This window comes from Chelmon rostratus, chromosome 8 (assembly GCF_017976325.1).
Source record: "Chelmon rostratus isolate fCheRos1 chromosome 8, fCheRos1.pri, whole genome shotgun sequence".
Classification (NCBI taxonomy): domain Eukaryota; kingdom Metazoa; phylum Chordata; class Actinopteri; order Chaetodontiformes; family Chaetodontidae; genus Chelmon; species Chelmon rostratus.
In genome coordinates, this window is record NC_055665.1 from 6,654,491 (window position 1) to 6,672,960 (window position 18,470).

Here is an 18,470-nt window from a genome sequence, read left to right on the forward strand (position 1 = left end):
ATAAATTTGTTTTATTATCCACATACACAAACGTGTCATCCTCGATTTGATTCTTGTGCAAGCGAGCAGGTTTGATGCATTTACAGACGATTCATTTTACAGGTCATTTGAGTTTTATGAACTCCGGTCTTCTTGTTGTTTAGGTTTATGCTGAGAGTGAGTGCCACATGGTCGTATTTTCAGTTATCACATCAATGCTTTAATGAGAGAAAAAGGGGGTCACTCTCACTGGTTTCCCCTTTGTGCAACTGCCCTGTCGCCATTAGAGGCAGACCAGTATCAGCAATACGGATTGTGAAGGAACTGATGAGAAAAACTAGGAAAGAGAACCAGAAGTAAACGAGGAACCTGCAGATGGGTTTACTTGAATTTTCTGATAGACAAACAAAACACATGACTAGTATCAAAATGACAACATTTATATTCAACCAAAGAATAATAAGAGTAATAACACAGACTATTCGTATATCATTTCATATGCGTATATAAGCGCTGTTCAGTATTAACAGTCAAATACAGTTTGCATCGTGAATAAGAGGAGAAATTGTTATAGTAGCTGTGATTTATTAGATGTTTGATGCAGATAATCCCTCTAAGTATTTGGAATACTACCTTAAATGCACAGGCAGTATGTCCATGCTCCTTAGAGCTTATTTTAAAGCCTATAAGACATTTCACCAAAACATTGTAGCTACCATGTTTCAGTGTCAGCAATATCGAATGACTGCTGATGATTTGACCCTGACCTATCACGTGCCACGTCCCAGTTCATGAGTTATTTTACCAGTAACTGACGAACCATTTAAAGGAAAACACTTGACGTGGTCACGTGCTATTTCCCAAGTTGATGACAAGTGGGAAAAAAAGACAGTGATGGTGGTAGCGTTGGCTTGCAGAACATAAAATCTGGGCTGATATTCCTTCGTTTAATAAAGCATGCAGATTACAGAAATGCCAGAATTGTGGATGTATTAATGGAACAGCCTTGTTGGTACATGCATCCCACATCATATGATCTTTGAGCCACCTCCACCACCATCACCGTGCAGCAGTTTTTCACGTGGTGCTGAAACCCGGGATCGAACCGGGGGCCTTTCATGGAGGTGTCTGAGTTAACAGAAAATGCCAGAAAGCGACAGAAACAACTGACTGGTGCGTAACGGATTTTGGGATGCAGAGGGCTGCTTGTGTTTTCTAAATGTGGGAAAAAGAAAGACACATCTCTGACATGGGACAGATGCAGCCATGTAAATGTTTGACAGAGCAGGAGCAGTCTTTCATCGTGAATATCACTGTCATTCAGAGTTTGCTCCTCCTTTAACTTGAACTGACTGAAGCTGATTGTCCCTGGTCATGAACTTTGGTCTTGAAGATGAGAGACAAGTCCTGTTTCTCTGCTGATGGCCTGGACGTGCCTTTTTAAGCCTCAGTGTTGCAGCCAGATGTTGACGACTTCAGCTTCGGCGCATCAGCAGGGCGGTCACGAGGCCCAGCAGGACGGTGCTGGGCACCAGGAGGAGAGCCACATACAGGAGCCACGGCTCTGGAAACACCACTGCACCTGGCTCTGAGAAGCACAACACAGCAGAGATTTAAATCACCCGGGGAAACAGCATAGCATTTACTGTCATCCAAACTGAAGTGAGCAAAACATGCACCACCCCTGTAACGAATTGCAAACAAAACCAACCACTAGATCTACAAATGTCTCTTTGTACTTTGTGTGAGTTGATCCTTTGAGAACAAAGCATGAAAAAGTTTCGTTGGCAACAGAAGCAGCTTCCTGCCGCTTTGGAGAGACTCACCAGAGACAGAGGAAGCATTTTTTTCAGCATCTCTGGGTTCTCCAGCCACTGAGAAGAAAACAGTCAGAATCAAACAAGTCTCCACTTTATGTCGGCATATTGCATGAGTTCTGCACCAGCCTGCGGCTTTTACAACGACATTCACTCATGTTTTCATGCTTAAAGCTTCTCTAGACAGAAGTCTTTAGGCCAATAATGTAAGGAGACAAGTGTTTCTTCAGATGTGGGTAGATACGATGGCTGAAATGATGCTGGAGCCACAGCAAAGATGTCAGAGCTGCTGTTGAACATTGTGTTGAAGCCTGCAGGACATTTGCAAAAACAGGACAAAGAAGGTGCTTCCAGCCACTATTTATGAAGCATTTGTACAGCTAAAGAGTCATATATTGAACTGAACACTTTGTTTTAGCTTTAACATGCTCCCTTCACAGGCTGATTAACCCGTTATGACAAGAAAACACAATTTGTTATATCAAGATAATGAAATAATTAACTTGTGATCTCGAGACTATGGCATTAATAGAATAATTGCAAGCACGGCCGCTTTCGGCTTCAGCACAGATCAGATCAGGAGGGAGATTATTACCAGGCGGACGGTAGTGGAAGGTGCTTTTTGTTATCAAGTCTTCGTTCAGGTGCAGCTGACACTCATATTTTCCTTCGCCCCACACAGAAATGTTCTGGGTGAGCGTGACGTAGGGCAGAGCTGTGACATAATCTCCTGCGGCAGAGTCAACGCTTTGAGGTTTGTGCCCGTCGTGCAAAAGGGACAAAACAAATCCGGGGTCCCGGGTCACGTTTACTTCACACGAGAGCAGAGAGGCATTGTGACCGATGAGGTTAAACATCATGGTGTCTGAGGAATGAAGCATGAAGATCCATGTTTGTATAAACACTTAGACTTTTTTCCCTTAAGAAACTAGCTTAAGGTAAGATATTGGGTGTTACATGTTCTGCAATAACTTTTTAAAACTTGTTTACATGCAGGTTGTCAGCAATCTCCCTCTGGAAAAGGTTTAGGATTAAGCAATTTTATGCTTCTTCCTGCTCCTTTTCGGGCATGTTAAGCCACTATTGTTTTGTTGGTGACATGTTCGAAACAAAGCCTTCATTCATTCATCTCTTACCTTCCATAGTTTAGAACTAAGTCTGGCCTATTAACAAAAGTAAGCAAAGAGCACACATTTTGTGCATTTTCTACCCTCCGTGCAAATTTGTCTAAACTTTGCAAACAGCCAATGTTTCCGCTGTGGAAGCTATTTGAACTTTTTTACATCAGTTTCAGATTTAGTGGGGCTTTTGCTTGAATTATTCTACATGCAACTATAAGGGACGTTTTCTGTGTTGTGCATACACATGAGCTCCTCTTAGAAACCTGAAACATATATATGGCCACAAGAAATCAAGTTTCTCCAGCAGAAATTGGCCTCTGTTTACTGGGCTTCCTGATGAAAACCTAAAGTGGGCTTCTGCAGAGAGCTGACAGAAACCTAGGAATCCTCCCCATTCCAGACCGGACCCCAAAGACTCTATTACTCAAAGCAATGTGCAATCCTAATGTTCACCAGTTGAGATATTTAGTCTGGACCAAAGTGGAGGGCAGACTTTTCCATTCTTAGACCCATGCTGCATGGCCAAAAAGGAGTTGAGCCAAAATGGCCATCAAAGGTTATAAGATGGATATGCAATTAAACATCATATCAAATATCAATATCACCACAGCTTCATGTTACACTGTGATGCAGCTAATCATGTAAAATTCAGTTCACATTCAAAAATAACTTTGGTTTCTGTTTGTCCTTTGTCACGTCACCACCACTTCTAACTTCATCAGCGTTGGCCAGAAGGGCGTCTTTTTCATGCATGTTCTGTGGTGACTGTCCCAGAAAGATCACAAGGTAGAAATCACAGCAGATATGTTGCATACAGTCATAGAAGAAAACAAAAAAACTCGTATTTACCATAAACCATCAGTAAAGTTTCGTTTCCTTTTCTCCTGAAACGTTCATCCCTCTTTGTGGCGACGGAGACTTTGCACAGGTACTTCCCGCTGTCCGCCCACTGGACGTTCTTGAGGGATATTGACTTGTTTGAGGAATATAGATCATTGTCCAGAAGGTGGACACGTTCCTTATACTTCTCAGAGGGGGTCCACACTCTGGCGTTCTCAGTATCCTCTGATAAGTACACCCAATACAGAACCGGTGGGGTCACCATTTTGTCATCGTGGGAGAGATTGAGCTGGCACGGCATTACGACATCATGACCCAGAGCAGTGGTAAGCACGGGAGGCTGGTGGACTGTGACCAGGGAGCACGTTCCTGAAACGACGTCAAAAGAAAGGTAAAACTGACAAGATGTTGAGTAACTGTAATGATTTCCTGTAAAAGTACCAAAAACTGTGAGTCTGACATGGTTGTCTGCAGCACGGGGGCCCCAGAGCTGACCCAGGGATTTGTGGTTTGGTGTTGACCACCTCCAGATCAATGCAGGGGAAGCCAAAGAGCTGGTGGTGGACTTCCGCCGGTGTAAACACTCTCCTCCAACACCAGCGAGCAACCAGGGAACAGACATTGAGATGGTGGAGTCCTGCAAGTACCTGGGTGTTCACCTGGATAGAAATCGCGCCTGATGGACCATACAAATGCACTATATGAGAGAGGCAAGAGCGGACCGCATCTGCTGAGGAGACCCGGGTCTTTTGGATTGCAGGGGACACTCCTGAGGACCTTTTCTGACCCTGTGGTGGCACCAGCCATCACGAAGATGCTGGGGCAACAGCATCTCGGCTGAAAGGCTGGTGAGGAGGGCCAGCCCTGTCCTGGGATGCTCCCTTGACCCAGTGGAGGTGCTGGCAGAAAGAGGATGACGGCTGAGCTATCATCCCTGGTGGAGATTCTTATCTTAGTTTTCACTCAAATGCTCAACCTCCACCTGTGCTGTTCCAATAAAACTGGTAGGATGATTGTGAATACAGCTCCAGGCAGCAGGTAACAACATACAATGTTTAATATCTTATTAAGACATTTGACCAACCAATTTCCAGCTTAATAGAGAAAACTATCCTGAATTTATGATCCCATGATAGCTGCAGTTCCTCCTACGTTCTGCTTTCAGATGCTTTTCTGTCTGCTGAAAACTCTGCTGAACATTACAACTTAAATTCAACAATCATTGTAAACATCAATGCAACATCTGTGATTTCAGCCATAGATTTCTGAGGGGCGTTTAAGGCCTGTAGTTTGGGGTTCTGTTAAGTTAGTGGACCCAAAAAGATAAAGTAAAAAAGAAATTTAGATAAAGGGATGCTCAGGTGGAGCTGAAATGCAGCAAGAAACTGCACATTGCCAACTTTACCAGACTCCTAAAAAGCTTAATAAACACCTAGTAAACATTATTTGACGCACAGAGAAGAATGAAAATGAGACTTTTCTAAAATACTTTTCTTTTAGGAATTACAGTAGTTTGGGATTTGCCTTGCAGCTTCAATGCTATAGAGTTTTCTTGCATTATGCTTCCATTTAGCTTGTATTAAGGAGGATTTGTGTCTTCTTTATGTTGGTTTCAGCTTTCAGTGCATTTCCCATGCCAAACATCTGCCACCAATCTGTCACGTAAAAGTTGTCACATGACAAATTTCTTTAAAAACCTTTATTGTGTTTGCCCAGAGTTGCTGCATGATCCTGGAAGACTTAGAAAAAGAGCTGTAAAAACTTCATAAAGGAAAAAAAACTGTGACTAAAGAATTACAGGAAGTCCAAATCAGCTTCACATGCAGCAATAATGATGACAACATTATCTGAGCCCTCCTGATCTCAGCATGGTTAATGTGACATAACCACAACGTGCTAGACTCGATTTGGGCTGTGCACTTTTGTTGCAAACCCCTCGCTCTCGTCTCCCCTCATTTCCTGCCTGCCGTTACACTGTCTCTCATTCAATTTTGCAAAAATGCCCCCAAGCTAAACCTTAAATTTGAAATCGTTAGAAGAGCAAAAAAACATAAAATCCCACATGTCACAAAATTTTGCACCAAGCCGAACAGCTGAACAGCTTTTCAGAGTTATAATAGACTAACACAGAACTGGAGTCCAGTACACCCACTGGTTTTCTGAAAAAAAGCAAATTTCCAAATAAGAACGAGGTTTGAAATGCAATTTGATTCAAAAACATTTTGTAAAGACAGCTCTCTGTGCACAAACATAAAGCTACGTTTGAGAATTTTGTCTTCTTGGATTTATCATGATACAGATATAACAGTTAGTCAATTCTTCATCGAGCCTGGAGCTGGTTGTTTCTGTTGTCCCATATCTGACAAATCAGAGTGTATGTACACACACCTCTGTCAATACCACAGCAAAGAAACCGCTGAAGAAAGGCTGGAAAACACCTGAATGAAACCTGATCACCTGCAGGAAACAACGTCAACAGGCCTTCAGACTGGATTTGAGAAATGATTTGGAATTGGCAGCAAGCGAGCGTGCAGAAGCTCCCTGTCACAAACACACACCGACACTGAAAGGATTTGTAAACTGTACCTGCGACCAAAAGGTGGAGAAACATCCACTGTGTCCATCCCCATTCCGCCACTACTGACAAAATGATCTTTAACATGTCTCCTGACGAAAGACGCACTAAAACGCCGCTGTTGCCTCCTTTGAGTTGAGATGAAGAACATGCAGGTGTACGATACGCCACTTCCTCTGAGACTGGAAGAGGCTGCTCATCTGCATCCTTTCAAATGTAAACAAACCAAACGCACAATGTATTTTAGCACTGATGGCAGAAAAACAGCATTTCTTAACTCTGAAATATAACATGAATATGAAATATTTGAAGACTTTTTAAAAAATAAAAATAAAAAGAAGTATATAAAAAATGTGTTTTCACAAGTCAGTTTGGATGTGAAAGTGAAAGAAGAAAAACAGGATGTTTTTCTTTTATTCCCTTCACGTGTTTTTGTAAGAATAATAATAAGAGTTACAGAATAACACAGCTGATAAAACAGTCTCTAATTAAAGTCCAGTTTTTTGCTTGTTCTGGAGCTTTTGCCTGTATCACATAGTCTTCACCAGCAGAAGTCTGTTCAGCTGGCATGAAGCTGTAAATGTTCAATATCTCCTTTAGTCTGAGCATGTTTGGGACTTCTTATTCACGCTCAAAAGTTGAGCTTGAAAGTTAAATCTTGATCTTGGGAACACAAGTCGACATAACAATCTCCTCTCAAGGCCTGTTTACTTGCTTCTGATTTTATCGCAAGTGAGTTGTAAGAGATTATTTTGTCGACTGTTGTTTCCAAGATCGAGAATTAATTTTCAAGCTCAGATAGAAAAGGTTTAGACTTTTATTGTTGTCTATAGCATGAAGGGTTCACTTTGTCTGACAGTTTTTCAACTGACTCCATGATTGACTAATAGATAACCAGAGAAAGACGTATGATGCAAAAGCAAACCGCTGTCTGCCAGATAGAGACATATGGGCCAGTGCACTGCTGCCAGACACTGCTGTACATTTTTCCATGTCAGCTCCCACACAAGAGAAATCACCTATTTTTAATATTTAGCAAGAATTTTTCAGATGAGCACTGAATGGAAACCACAGTGGTGAGTGTGTTTGTTATAAACCGTAGCGTGTTTTCACACAGATGTAACAGAGGTTGAGGACCCCTTGATGTGCAACAGGATATAACCAACTGTCTGTACACCCACTTGCCTGTGGAAACATTCTGTTAAAACAAAAAAACAAACAAAAAAAGCAGTTTAAAAAAAATCTATTTTCATGAAAATAAAAAAAAAATCGTACAAATTCTGTTACCTTTATAGTCTTTACAAAGAGGCAAAATGTGTCTTAGCTGTGTTTTCAGGCAGGATGTGAATAGTTTGTGTCACAGATCATTACAAAGTGCAATCCACAGAGCTATTGTGAAGTTAAAACCATTGGGCCCATTAATTTTGACACCATCAGTTAATCACAATAAAAAATTAACCTAATTAATAATAAAACACAAAGTGCTTTTTTTGCACGCCCTTGTGTTTCCACCCTTTGAGCTGCTGGAACTGTAAATTTCTATCTATCTATCTATCTATCTATCTATCTATCTATCTATCTATCTATCTATCTATCTATCTTAACACACAAGCAAATTATAGTAACAATAATAATTATAAAAAATAATGATAAATAGATAGATATACTTTATTTATCCCAAGCTGGGAAATTGCAAAACAATAAAAACAAGCAAATAAAGAATAAAATAAAAAAGAATCAAGACAACCGGATTAGATAAAGTAAAACATCCGTTAGGTAAAAAGAAAAAATCTGTAATGAACTACATTACCAGTTTGCGCTGTGATGCTGTTACTTTCCAGCAGATGGCGGTGATGCGCACCTGGATGCCAGCCACAATAAAATTCCACAGAAGAACTCCATTACCCATACACCCTTCTGTCAACGAATTACGTCCCAACGTCAGTCGGTAGGCATATTTCAACATGGAGGATATCGTAGCTGTAGAAAAGAGCCCGGTATGAATCAGTGAGATTGTTTCCTGTTTTGCACTTAAAATCGACATACTTTCTGTGGTAGGCTTTTGTAGATATAGGTTTTGCTGTTGTTGCTCTCCATAGTTGTTAATCGCAGTCTTTTTGTTTTCGTTTTTCCTTTTATTAGCATGTTAACGTTGTCGAAATGTAAACCTGCCAATTCATTCTTTGCTTAGTGCAGATGCTATGTCATGCAAGTTAGCTGCTAGCATTAGCATGATTTGTTCGACGAAGACGACTTGGGTTTCAGAAAAATATATTCACCACAGATGTTAATCATATAGAGGATGTTTTTATTGTTCCCCGGTGCGCCGCAAATGGCTTGAAGTCGGTATCTTTTGATTTTGCGAGCCATTAAAGTTGGCTAAGTTATGAGTCAACGAGCTAAGGTTAGCTAAGCTAGTGTTTGTCTCTGAAAGGTGCAATGTAATAACCGAACATACAGTTGTTTATTGGTATGTTTCTGTAAATACAGATTTTCTGCTGTAATTTGTTGAAAGTAGTCTGCGCCAAAAATGTTTTTTGGTTTTTTTTTTTGGGTGAATTATAGTACAAGCTCTCCAAAGATGTGTGTTGTTAAATACGACAATAACATACATAATACGACAATAACATACGTAATATGTTCATGCTAAACATTTTTGTGCTATTGTCACCTTTATAGGACGACATGCCGGCAGTACTGACCTCCAGACCTCAGACAGGTCTGTCCTTCCTAGCACCGGAACCAGAAGATCTTGAGGACCTATACAGCAGATACAAGGTCTGATACCTTCTCATGCTTGTGTTAAAGGTTGTATCCTACTCACAATCTATCATTTGAGAATGACAAACTGTAGGCTTCAAATGGTTAATGTCACAGGGTTTATTCTATGTCTTCATGGATCACATATGACTGTGGTCTGTAGTCAATTTTCCAGTGATGTAGTGTATTGAAAAGACAAATATAAATCAAACTCTTGAAACAAACTTGTACAGATTTCCATCATGTTTAAAATTGCAGCAGTCTGGTTTCAAACCTCTGATTCAAGTGATATTATTAAGTGACACCATGTCAATTCAATCAGATTATCAGGACGGAATTGCAGAAATAGAGCAGTACATTTCACACAGATCATATTTACAGAGGGATCATACAATATATACCTACTTTTAGAGTCCAACAATAACGTTTTATGCCGGGCCAGTGGGTCAGGTCAAGTGGGTTTGAACAACGTGTCGACAGGACGCACCACGTAGACATGGAGTAGCTAGATATGATGGAATAGTGGCACATTCTAATGATTGAACCCTGCCTTCCTCCTTCTGTTCACATTCTGTACACATAAACATCATTTTCTGACATAATTTTTTGGCGCACCTTTTATAGTAAACTAAAGTAATCCTTATGTGTTTATTATTAATATTATACAGTCTATATATCAATTCTATCTATATTTGTGTGTGTGTATACGTATATATATATATATATATATATATGTACACACACACATACATCCCTAGGTAAATCCTTAAAATTACATCTACTCCTATTCCGAAATCTATGAATATTTAATTATTATTTTTTTCCAAAGTTTAAACGTTAGTTTAACTGGACACAAGATTTCTCCTAGTTTACTAAAAAGTCAATCCTCAGTATATGTGCACTGGAGACCTCAAGTTTCCTCATCACACTTGCTCTCAGTTAAATATTGGACCAGGATTGGCTTCCTAGTTGTGATGTCACAAATTGTGCCCGTAAGCCCTTCCCTGGAAATTGGATTTTCAGTGAGCACAAACAAACTCACCACTTTCATGAATGTGAATTCTGCACAGTACAGCTCAAACATTCACCTGTAAGAACAGGAAGGAAAATACATTTTTGAGTGGAGGGGGACTTAAACAAGTATTATAGATCATATTCATGCATTTTGAGGCCTTCACATTTATTGTAGAATTCTGTGTCTCTTTATGTTTTTCCCTGGAATGAGTTTCATGATGTTGGTTCTTATGTGTTTGTTGTTTAAATGGTTCTTCAACTCTATGTCCACACACTAGCCACCAACTTTGGTCTGTGATCTCCAACAAACAAATTTATGGTGCTCTCAGCTTCTGCAGACTCTCACCCTCCTTTCCTCTTCTTCTGTTGTTGTATGATTGCAGAAGCTGCAGCAGGAGCTGGAGTTTTTGGAGGTGCAAGAGGAGTACATCAAAGATGAACAGAAAAACCTGAAGAAAGAGTTCCTCCATGCCCAGGAGGAGGTGAAGAGGATACAGAGCATTCCTCTTGTCATTGGCCAGTTCCTGGAAGCTGTTGACCAGAACACAGCCATTGTTGGCTCCACCACAGGTACTTTTAGAAGAAAAAAAAATGCCTAAATGTAAAAGATAAATAATTATGTATAACTAACAATAATAACAATTTTAAGAAATTAAAACATGGGGAGGTATATTTTGCCCTGCTGACAGTCCCACAGAACATCACCTGCACTGCGCATTGTTCCAATAATGCACATTGAGTTGCACTTCTTGTATGAAAGGTGCTATAAAAATAAAGTGTAATTATTGTTAACAGGAAAGTTTGCAGAATGTCTTGGCAATGAAAGTATTTAAAGTTGCACTAGAGGTTTTCAAAGGCCAACAACATATGCCTGATTTAAAAAAAACAAAACAAAAAACACTGAAGTAGAATCTGTTACTTCATGTTGTGTGTTGCCCTTTTCACAGATAATTATTGTTTTGGTAGAAATTTTGGTGTGTGCTACAACTTAGTGTCAAATTTAATATTACATATATTTCACCAAGTAACGATTTCTTACTAGCATTACAGTTCCAGTAGTTAAATTGTAAACAAGATATTATGGATTAAAAATTCAAAAGCACTGTGAAAATAAATAGTTAAAATTGAGAATCAAAAATTAATGAGATGGCAGATGATGCATACAGGCTGTATATTCGAATGCTTTATCTTGTTAAAGCTTAAAGTCTTTTTAGAGAACCTGGAAGAGATGCTGTCAAATTTTAATTATTCAGTGTGAAGTACATGTTTTAAATGTGTAATGAGTTCTGTTCCTCTGTTCTCTCCCTCGTTTTTCTCCACCCTTATTCCCCACTCAGGGTCCAACTACTATGTGCGCATCCTGAGCACCATTGACAGAGAGCTGCTGAAGCCCAATGCCTCAGTGGCCTTGCACAAGCACAGCAATGCCCTGGTGGATGTGCTCCCTCCTGAAGCTGACAGCAGCATCATGATGCTGACGTCAGGTAAACACTCAGTACCACTGTCTCCCAGAGGATTTCTGTTGTTAATAGCATCTCAACCAAGACAAATGTGGTCATAACTGGAGTCTGCATTTTTACTAGTGTCACAGAAGATGCATAAATAATTTGTACTCCTTAATAATCTGTATATATTAATCTTACACATTAAAATACATAGATGCCATTTTCTTGAAGCTGCTAAAGAAGGCCTGAGATCTTCTGTAACGTTCACTATGTTTCTGTTCCCAGACCAAAAGCCAGATGTGATGTATGCTGACATTGGTGGTATGGACATTCAGAAGCAGGAAGTCAGAGAAGCTGTAGAGCTGCCACTCACACACTTTGAGCTCTACAAACAGGTCAGATATTCAAGAGAGATTTTTACATGGACTCTGACAATTATGTATGGTGCCACTGTGAGGGGAATAACATGATGGTCTGTTTCCTTTCTCAGATTGGCATTGACCCACCTAGGGGTGTCCTTATGTACGGACCTCCAGGCTGTGGTAAAACCATGTTGGCCAAGGCTGTAGCACACCACACTACAGGTAAGTCCTCCATATCAGAGACATGGACGTGTTTGTCACTGCACAGAACTCCCACCTTTGATATACTACTGTTGGATATTATATTTTGTATATGCTGTAATGAGATATCTTGCTTTTACAAAATTGGACAAAAGTTTCACCCTTTTACAGTGCAAGATGGATTCAGACACTATAATATGTGCATTGTGTCATTACTTAAAATACCGTATTTTCCGCACTATAAGGTGCACTGGATTATGACGCGCACCTTCAATGAATGGCCTATTTTAAAACTTTTTTCATATATAGGGCACACCGCATTATAAGGCGCATAGAAAGAAACTACCATACTGTGGTGTCTGGGGTTGCAGTATGCATCCACTAGATCGGCTCCGGAGCCACATGCGGCTCTTTCATCCCTCTGATGCGGCTCTTGAAAATAATTAACGAGCATTTATTTAAAATGTATTTTATTTTAGTTCGTTCGTTTTGAAACTAACACAGCGCACGCTCACAGATGACAGCTTGCGATCCTGCGTAAAGATGCAGGTGACGGCGCACAGCGCTGATGTGCAGACGCTGTGCGCTGAGGTTCAGGAGCAGAAATCACATAACCACGTTTGATTAATATTTTAATTGCCTATTATTTAGCATATATTCATATTTTTTCATTGTTCAGTGAAATAGTCATTTTATTATTCAGGTTGACAGCTGACAGCACGCTCCAGTAAAAGGATGACGGCACGCAGAGAGCGGAATGCCCTTTACACTTTTACCGCTGTTGCTTTGGCCACGCCCCCTGACTACGATAGCCATAATTAACCAATATTGATCCATATAAAAGGCGCATCGGATTATAAGGCGCACTGTCAGTTTTTGAGAAAATTAAAGGCTTTTAGGTGCACCTTATAGTGCGGAAAATACGGTAATAGTGATTGCTACAAACTTTGGGTGATGTCTACAATAGATACTGTATTTTAGTTATGGGCTATTGACAAGGACTCTGCACAGTGATATGAAAAATGAATCTTTGTCCAACCTCTCTGTCCCCAGCGGCGTTCATCCGTGTGGTGGGCTCTGAGTTCGTTCAGAAGTATTTGGGTGAAGGCCCTCGTATGGTGCGTGACGTCTTCCGGCTGGCAAAGGAGAATGCCCCGGCCATCATCTTCATCGATGAGATAGATGCCATCGCCACTAAGCGTTTTGATGCGCAGACTGGAGGTATGAGCATTTGTTGCTCACATGTAGACTCACTGTAATCAATCAAATTTTGTTAGAGAGGTTTTACTTTTCTAGGGACTAGTTTTTCTTAATGTAGTCACTCTCATTTTAAGATATAAGAAAGAAAATTTACCCTTTGGCCTTAGATTGTTTTTTTGTTCTGCAGCTGACAGGGAGGTGCAGAGAATCTTACTTGAGCTGCTCAATCAAATGGACGGCTTCGACCAGAACGTCAATGTCAAGGTGAGTGCAGTCCACCTGTCTGAGGAGGCTCTTCACATTCCCTCTGTGACTGAACCATCGGCGGACGTGCTGACTCATGATGCCACTGATGCCGCTTAAGCACTGTTGGAGTGACACCAGCCATGCCGTCACTATGCCTTGTGTCCATTCATTCAGCTTAGCAAGTGCCCAAAAGGTTTATGCCGTCAATCTTCAAAACCTTAAATGCACATTTTGCCCAGAAGCTATTGACAAATGCGGCTCAGACTAACGGAAAGAAAGCCTTCAGTTTTTAAATAGGGTGGCTGCTTATTTGTGTTTTTTTCTGTGAAGAATTTACCTAAGGGCTTTTTGGGCAGACGACAACATTTCAGTGGCAAAGCCTGTTAACTGTACAGCTGTAGCTTTGTATCTTGCTTCCTTACACTATGAACAAAGCAAGTGCAGTTTTCTGTCAGCTGCGTTTTGCCAGACATATTAAGTTGCTACTAGCAAAGCAGCAGTGACAATGCAAAGGGTAACATTTCAATCAAAAATATTATTATTATAGTAAAATTTTTGGCACTAAAATTATCTGTAACAGGTTCCCTCTGTTTACTTTAACCAGTCTTTTGCAAGTTATTTGAAGTAAGAAATGTTTTTAAAAATCAAAGCTTCAGCAGCCAATGAGAAACTGATTAAAGTTTTCTCCTGTGAGGTTCCATCATTAGGTTGCCAGTCTTGGCAAAACCATTGCCCTAGATACCGTGGGTGCATTCAGTCCAAGTTAGCAAACATTATGTGTGGAACCAAATGCACCCCTTATCGCAGTATGTTTACAGTTTACCATCATGCTCACATGACACCTGTTGACATTTGAACGCCCCCTAGGTGATCATGGCCACCAACAGAGCAGACACGCTGGACCCTGCCCTGCTACGTCCTGGTCGTTTGGACAGAAAGATTGAGTTCCCCCTGCCCGACCGCAGGCAGAAACGTCTCATTTTCTCCACCATCACCAGTAAAATGAACCTCTCTGAGGAGGTCGACCTGGAGGACTGTATCCTTTTGGTTCAATAGCAGTATGATTAAGTGGCCTCTATTGTTCTGTTGTTAATGTTTAATAATCAAGAGTGAATTTTCTCACTGAAACCTCTTTCACACTGGACAAAAGAAACAACTAACACACTTACTTCTGGCTTTTGTCTTTGGTGGAAAAGGGTACAATTGGCATTTATCCTCAGGTCAGATGACTTTGTCACAGGTATTTATTGGCTCCAGCTCTGATCGGCAGTGATGGAAGTGTGACACCGGGTGGACATTCATTTTCACCCCTTTTCTGGCCCAATTATGAGGCGCAGTATGGATGCCTAGCAAAGTTGTGCTAGACTGTTTATGCTGCATGCAGACTGACAAATATGGAAAATACAAACTCAGAATCAAGAATCAAAAGGAAAATTCTAATCAAAACACATAGCAGATGGCGCATTTGCAATTTAAACAGTGTTATGGGTAAGAGACTGCAACTCATTTACACTGCATCCTTCCAATATGATTTCTGCCAAAATGTGGATGCAATTTATACAAATCTGGGTTTTCCCTACCAAGTGTGTCTAAGCCTAATGGACAGAAATAAAGCTGTGCTGTTATGTTTTAGTGTCTCAAACACACACACACAGGTCCTCAGAGTGAGAGAGAGGCAGCATGCCAGCTAGAGCTCATCATTTCAACACACTCTCAGAAGCGCAACCACATTGACACATAAGATGCAAGTTTGTTGAATGCTGCGTGGCTGTGCGGAGTCAGATATTCAGTTGGAATTTTAAAAAGAAAACATTTTGAATATTGTCTTATTGAATTGTTGAGATTTTCTTCATCCACCGCCTGATTTTGAAACAAAATCTGGAAAAAGTTAAAACTGAATTCACATGGCCCTGAACAGTAGAAAAACACAGGTCAGGTACAGGTCATGTGTTGATTTTATTTTAGCATTGCTGTGTTGTTCAGTCCTCCTTAACTGATGTACAGATGTGGCCCGACCAGACAAGATCTCTGGAGCTGATATCAACTCCATCTGCCAGGAGGTGAGCTAGAGCTTTAATTATCTGTTTATTTACACTTTCTTTTTTTTCTTGCAGCACTGTGAAATGAACACTAATGGAAATGTAAACAATCTTATACTTACAGCTAAATGTGTACATGTTAATTTGTTTGTTTTTTGTTCCCTTTGTGTATTTCTTCCTCTGCTATCACAGGCTGGCATGTTGGCAGTACGTGAGAACAGGTATATCGTCCTGGCCAAAGACTTCGAAAAGGCTTACAAGACCGTCATCAAAAAGGATGAGCAGGAGCACGAGTTCTACAAGTAGACAGAAAAAATGCATCCTTGAAGGTCGGACTTGTGTGTCCAGACACACAAGTCTGATTCTATTGATTTATGTCTGTGTGTCTCTATCTACAGTGTGTCTTGTGGATTTGCAGTCCATGACTTGCATAGATTTTTTTGGACTAAATTTGCTCACTGCAGCACGATGCCATATGTCAGATTGGCCCTTTGTCTCCAGCCTTGGGAAGACACACTACCATGTGATTTTATACAGGCACCCAACTGGTTCCTAAAAATATCTGGCCCTCACTGTAGCTAGGATAAAACATTTGTATCTATATGTACTCACTTAGCAAAACATTACTTTAAAAGATCCATTAAAGATGTTTTCCATAAAAAAGGAAATGATGGTCATCGTTTTTCTGCCTTGAAATGTATGACTTTTATTAGAAAGTAATATTGTTGTGTTATGAGCTGCAACAAGTCAATTTAATGATTAATTCACAACATCAGACACATGCTCAACATTCATATTGTAATAAGACAGATTTAATAACAGCTATGAGACACAAACTAGAAGTTACTGGCAGTTACAGGCGGGAGCCATACATCAGATGAATATACTGGTGTGTGGATATACTCCTGCCAATTACAGAATCTTGGAGTTCACAGAGTCGACTCAAGTAGACGCCAGTTCTGGGCCGGGCTTCTTGGTAAGTCTGCACTCTTTCGTGCTGCTCAGTGGGCCTCTGCTTGTCCTCGTGTATGTCTGCCCATGAGTCAAACCAGTGTAACCTCAGGCTGCAGCTCTCCCTTCAGGCCACAAGTGGGGGGAAGAGCATTCATTATGGCATCCAAGCTGCAGCATCAGAAAAAACACCAAGCTACACAGCAAATATCACCTTTGTCCACCTGTAGTAAAGATTTATGTGGACAGGCTGAGGAGCAGAGTCCCCTGAGTAATAGCTTAGACTTCACTGTAAAACATTTAATTAAAGTTTAAAATAAGATCAGATGTTTCAGTGTAACATGGTGGTACAGCTCAAGCTACAACCCTGTATTCAAACAAGTTGGGATGCTGCATAGAAGGTAAATACAAACAGAATGTGATGATTTGCAAAACACTTAAACCCTGCGTTTAATTGAAAATAGCACAAAGACAACATATCAAATGTGAAACTGGGAAATATTGTTTTTTGACAGTTATATCCTCCTCATTTAGAATTTGGTGTCAGCAACACGTCTCCAAAAAGTTGGGACACTGGCAACAAAAAAAGACAAGTTGTAAAATGCTGAAAGAAAACAGCTGGTGGAACATCTCACAGTTAACTAGCAACAGGTTAGTCACATGACTGGGTATAAAAAGAGCATCCAGAGAGGCTGGGTCTTTCTGAAAATAAAGCTGGGGAGGGCTTCATCACTCTCAGAGACTGCGCTGGCATGTTTCTCCACTTAAATTTGCAACGAATTTGGGGACTTCACTGTCTACAGTGCATAATGTCATCAAGAGATTCAGAGAATCTGAAGAAATCAGGGGACAAGGCTGAAAAGTACTACTACATGGCTGTCATCACATGAATATGGCTTGATGCAGAAATTACAGTGGTGGTACCCACCTGTGTTTCACCTGAGCTCTGGTGGGAAGGCTATAAATGACCTGGTTAAAATAGTAAGGACAGAGCTGCTGAGCTGCAAGTTCTGGCTTATGGGACAGCCTGGCAAAGATTTCATCCAGCCTGCGGTTTTGTCCAAAACCCTGTCCAGGGAAGAGTCTCCACCACAGCGCTGACACCAAAGCACCCATGCTGGTTTGAGCTGCAGAGGGCTCAACATTAAACAGCTGGTAAAGGGCTGCAGCCATTTTGCTAACTCTGTGCCATCAGAAACACAGAACAAATTCAGGATGCTGGCAACCACGAATAAAGTTTTGCATTGATTGTTATTTTCATGTAACTAAGCATGCTGTTTTTCTGGTTTTTATTCATCCGAACTGGCACTCACCTTTGAAACAAAGCAAGTATCTGAGTACATTTTGACGAGCCAAAATAATCAATCAAAAGTAAATCATTACTTACCTGAAGTGTGAAATGTAATCTCCTGTATGCAATGTGAAATGTTTGTTTTTATTTATTTTCTTTCATTGTGCAGTTCTAGAACATGTGGCTTTATTTAAACAGGGAGTAACAACATATACATGGAGCAGGACATGAAGAATTCACAAACAGGCAAAGACCAGTGTTGAATGAAGCATGACCTGAAAGTTAAACCTGTAGGCTTAATCAACTGTTGTTTGCTCAGAGTTTTGGACAGTTTGGAGTTATTGGCTTTGTTTGTTCATTTCCTTTCTCCTCTTAAAGGTCACATTCTGTGTAACAGGCCTTAAAACACACAATGCATGGCTGAATGGCACCACCGCCAAAGGCCTGCCTGGTGTTGTCTCATTTTTCATTTCTCAGGCTTTTTTTTCCAGGTCAAAACGGATCATGTTTTCACCTTCAGGTCCCAGATCGGCTGAGATCTTCAAACATTTTCAACTAAGTCTTAACACCCAACAAATCCAAACGAAAACCTTATTTTATCCACTTATAAAGTTAGATTGACGTCCAAA

The 18,470-nt window shown here is 40.5% G+C and overlaps 2 protein-coding genes across 4 annotated transcripts; one reads left to right on the forward strand and one right to left on the reverse strand.

Moving 5' to 3' along the window:
* Nucleotides 1-398: 398 nt before the first annotated feature.
* Nucleotides 399-6,490, reverse strand: LOC121610688. Of its 2 annotated transcripts, none has more exons than XM_041942920.1 (5): nt 6,344-6,490; nt 3,767-4,126; nt 2,392-2,661; nt 1,806-1,853; nt 399-1,567 (listed from the first exon to the last, which is right to left on the reverse strand). In XM_041942920.1, the coding sequence occupies exons 1-5, from the start codon at nt 6,417-6,419 to the stop codon at nt 1,455-1,457; spliced, it is 867 nt and encodes a 288-aa protein (XP_041798854.1). In that variant the 5' UTR covers nt 6,420-6,490; the 3' UTR covers nt 399-1,454. The 2 variants fall into 2 exon arrangements, 1 of the variants encoding a protein (XP_041798854.1); XR_006007045.1 differs by having other exon boundaries at nt 1,467-1,567; nt 1,806-2,107.
* A 1,783-nt stretch (nt 6,491-8,273) lies between these two features.
* Nucleotides 8,274-16,258, forward strand: psmc4 (proteasome 26S subunit, ATPase 4). 2 transcript variants are annotated; one of them, XM_041942175.1, is made up of 11 exons: nt 8,274-8,329; nt 9,012-9,110; nt 10,490-10,676; nt 11,444-11,590; nt 11,837-11,946; nt 12,042-12,135; nt 13,168-13,335; nt 13,502-13,578; nt 14,428-14,596; nt 15,565-15,620; nt 15,792-16,258. In XM_041942175.1, exons 1-11 carry the CDS (start codon nt 8,297-8,299, stop codon nt 15,903-15,905), a joined length of 1,254 nt encoding a protein of 417 aa, XP_041798109.1. In that variant the 5' UTR covers nt 8,274-8,296; the 3' UTR covers nt 15,906-16,258. The 2 variants fall into 2 exon arrangements, with proteins under 2 accessions (XP_041798109.1, XP_041798110.1); XM_041942176.1 differs by having other exon boundaries at nt 8,295-8,386.
* Nucleotides 16,259-18,470: the final 2,212 nt, after the last annotated feature.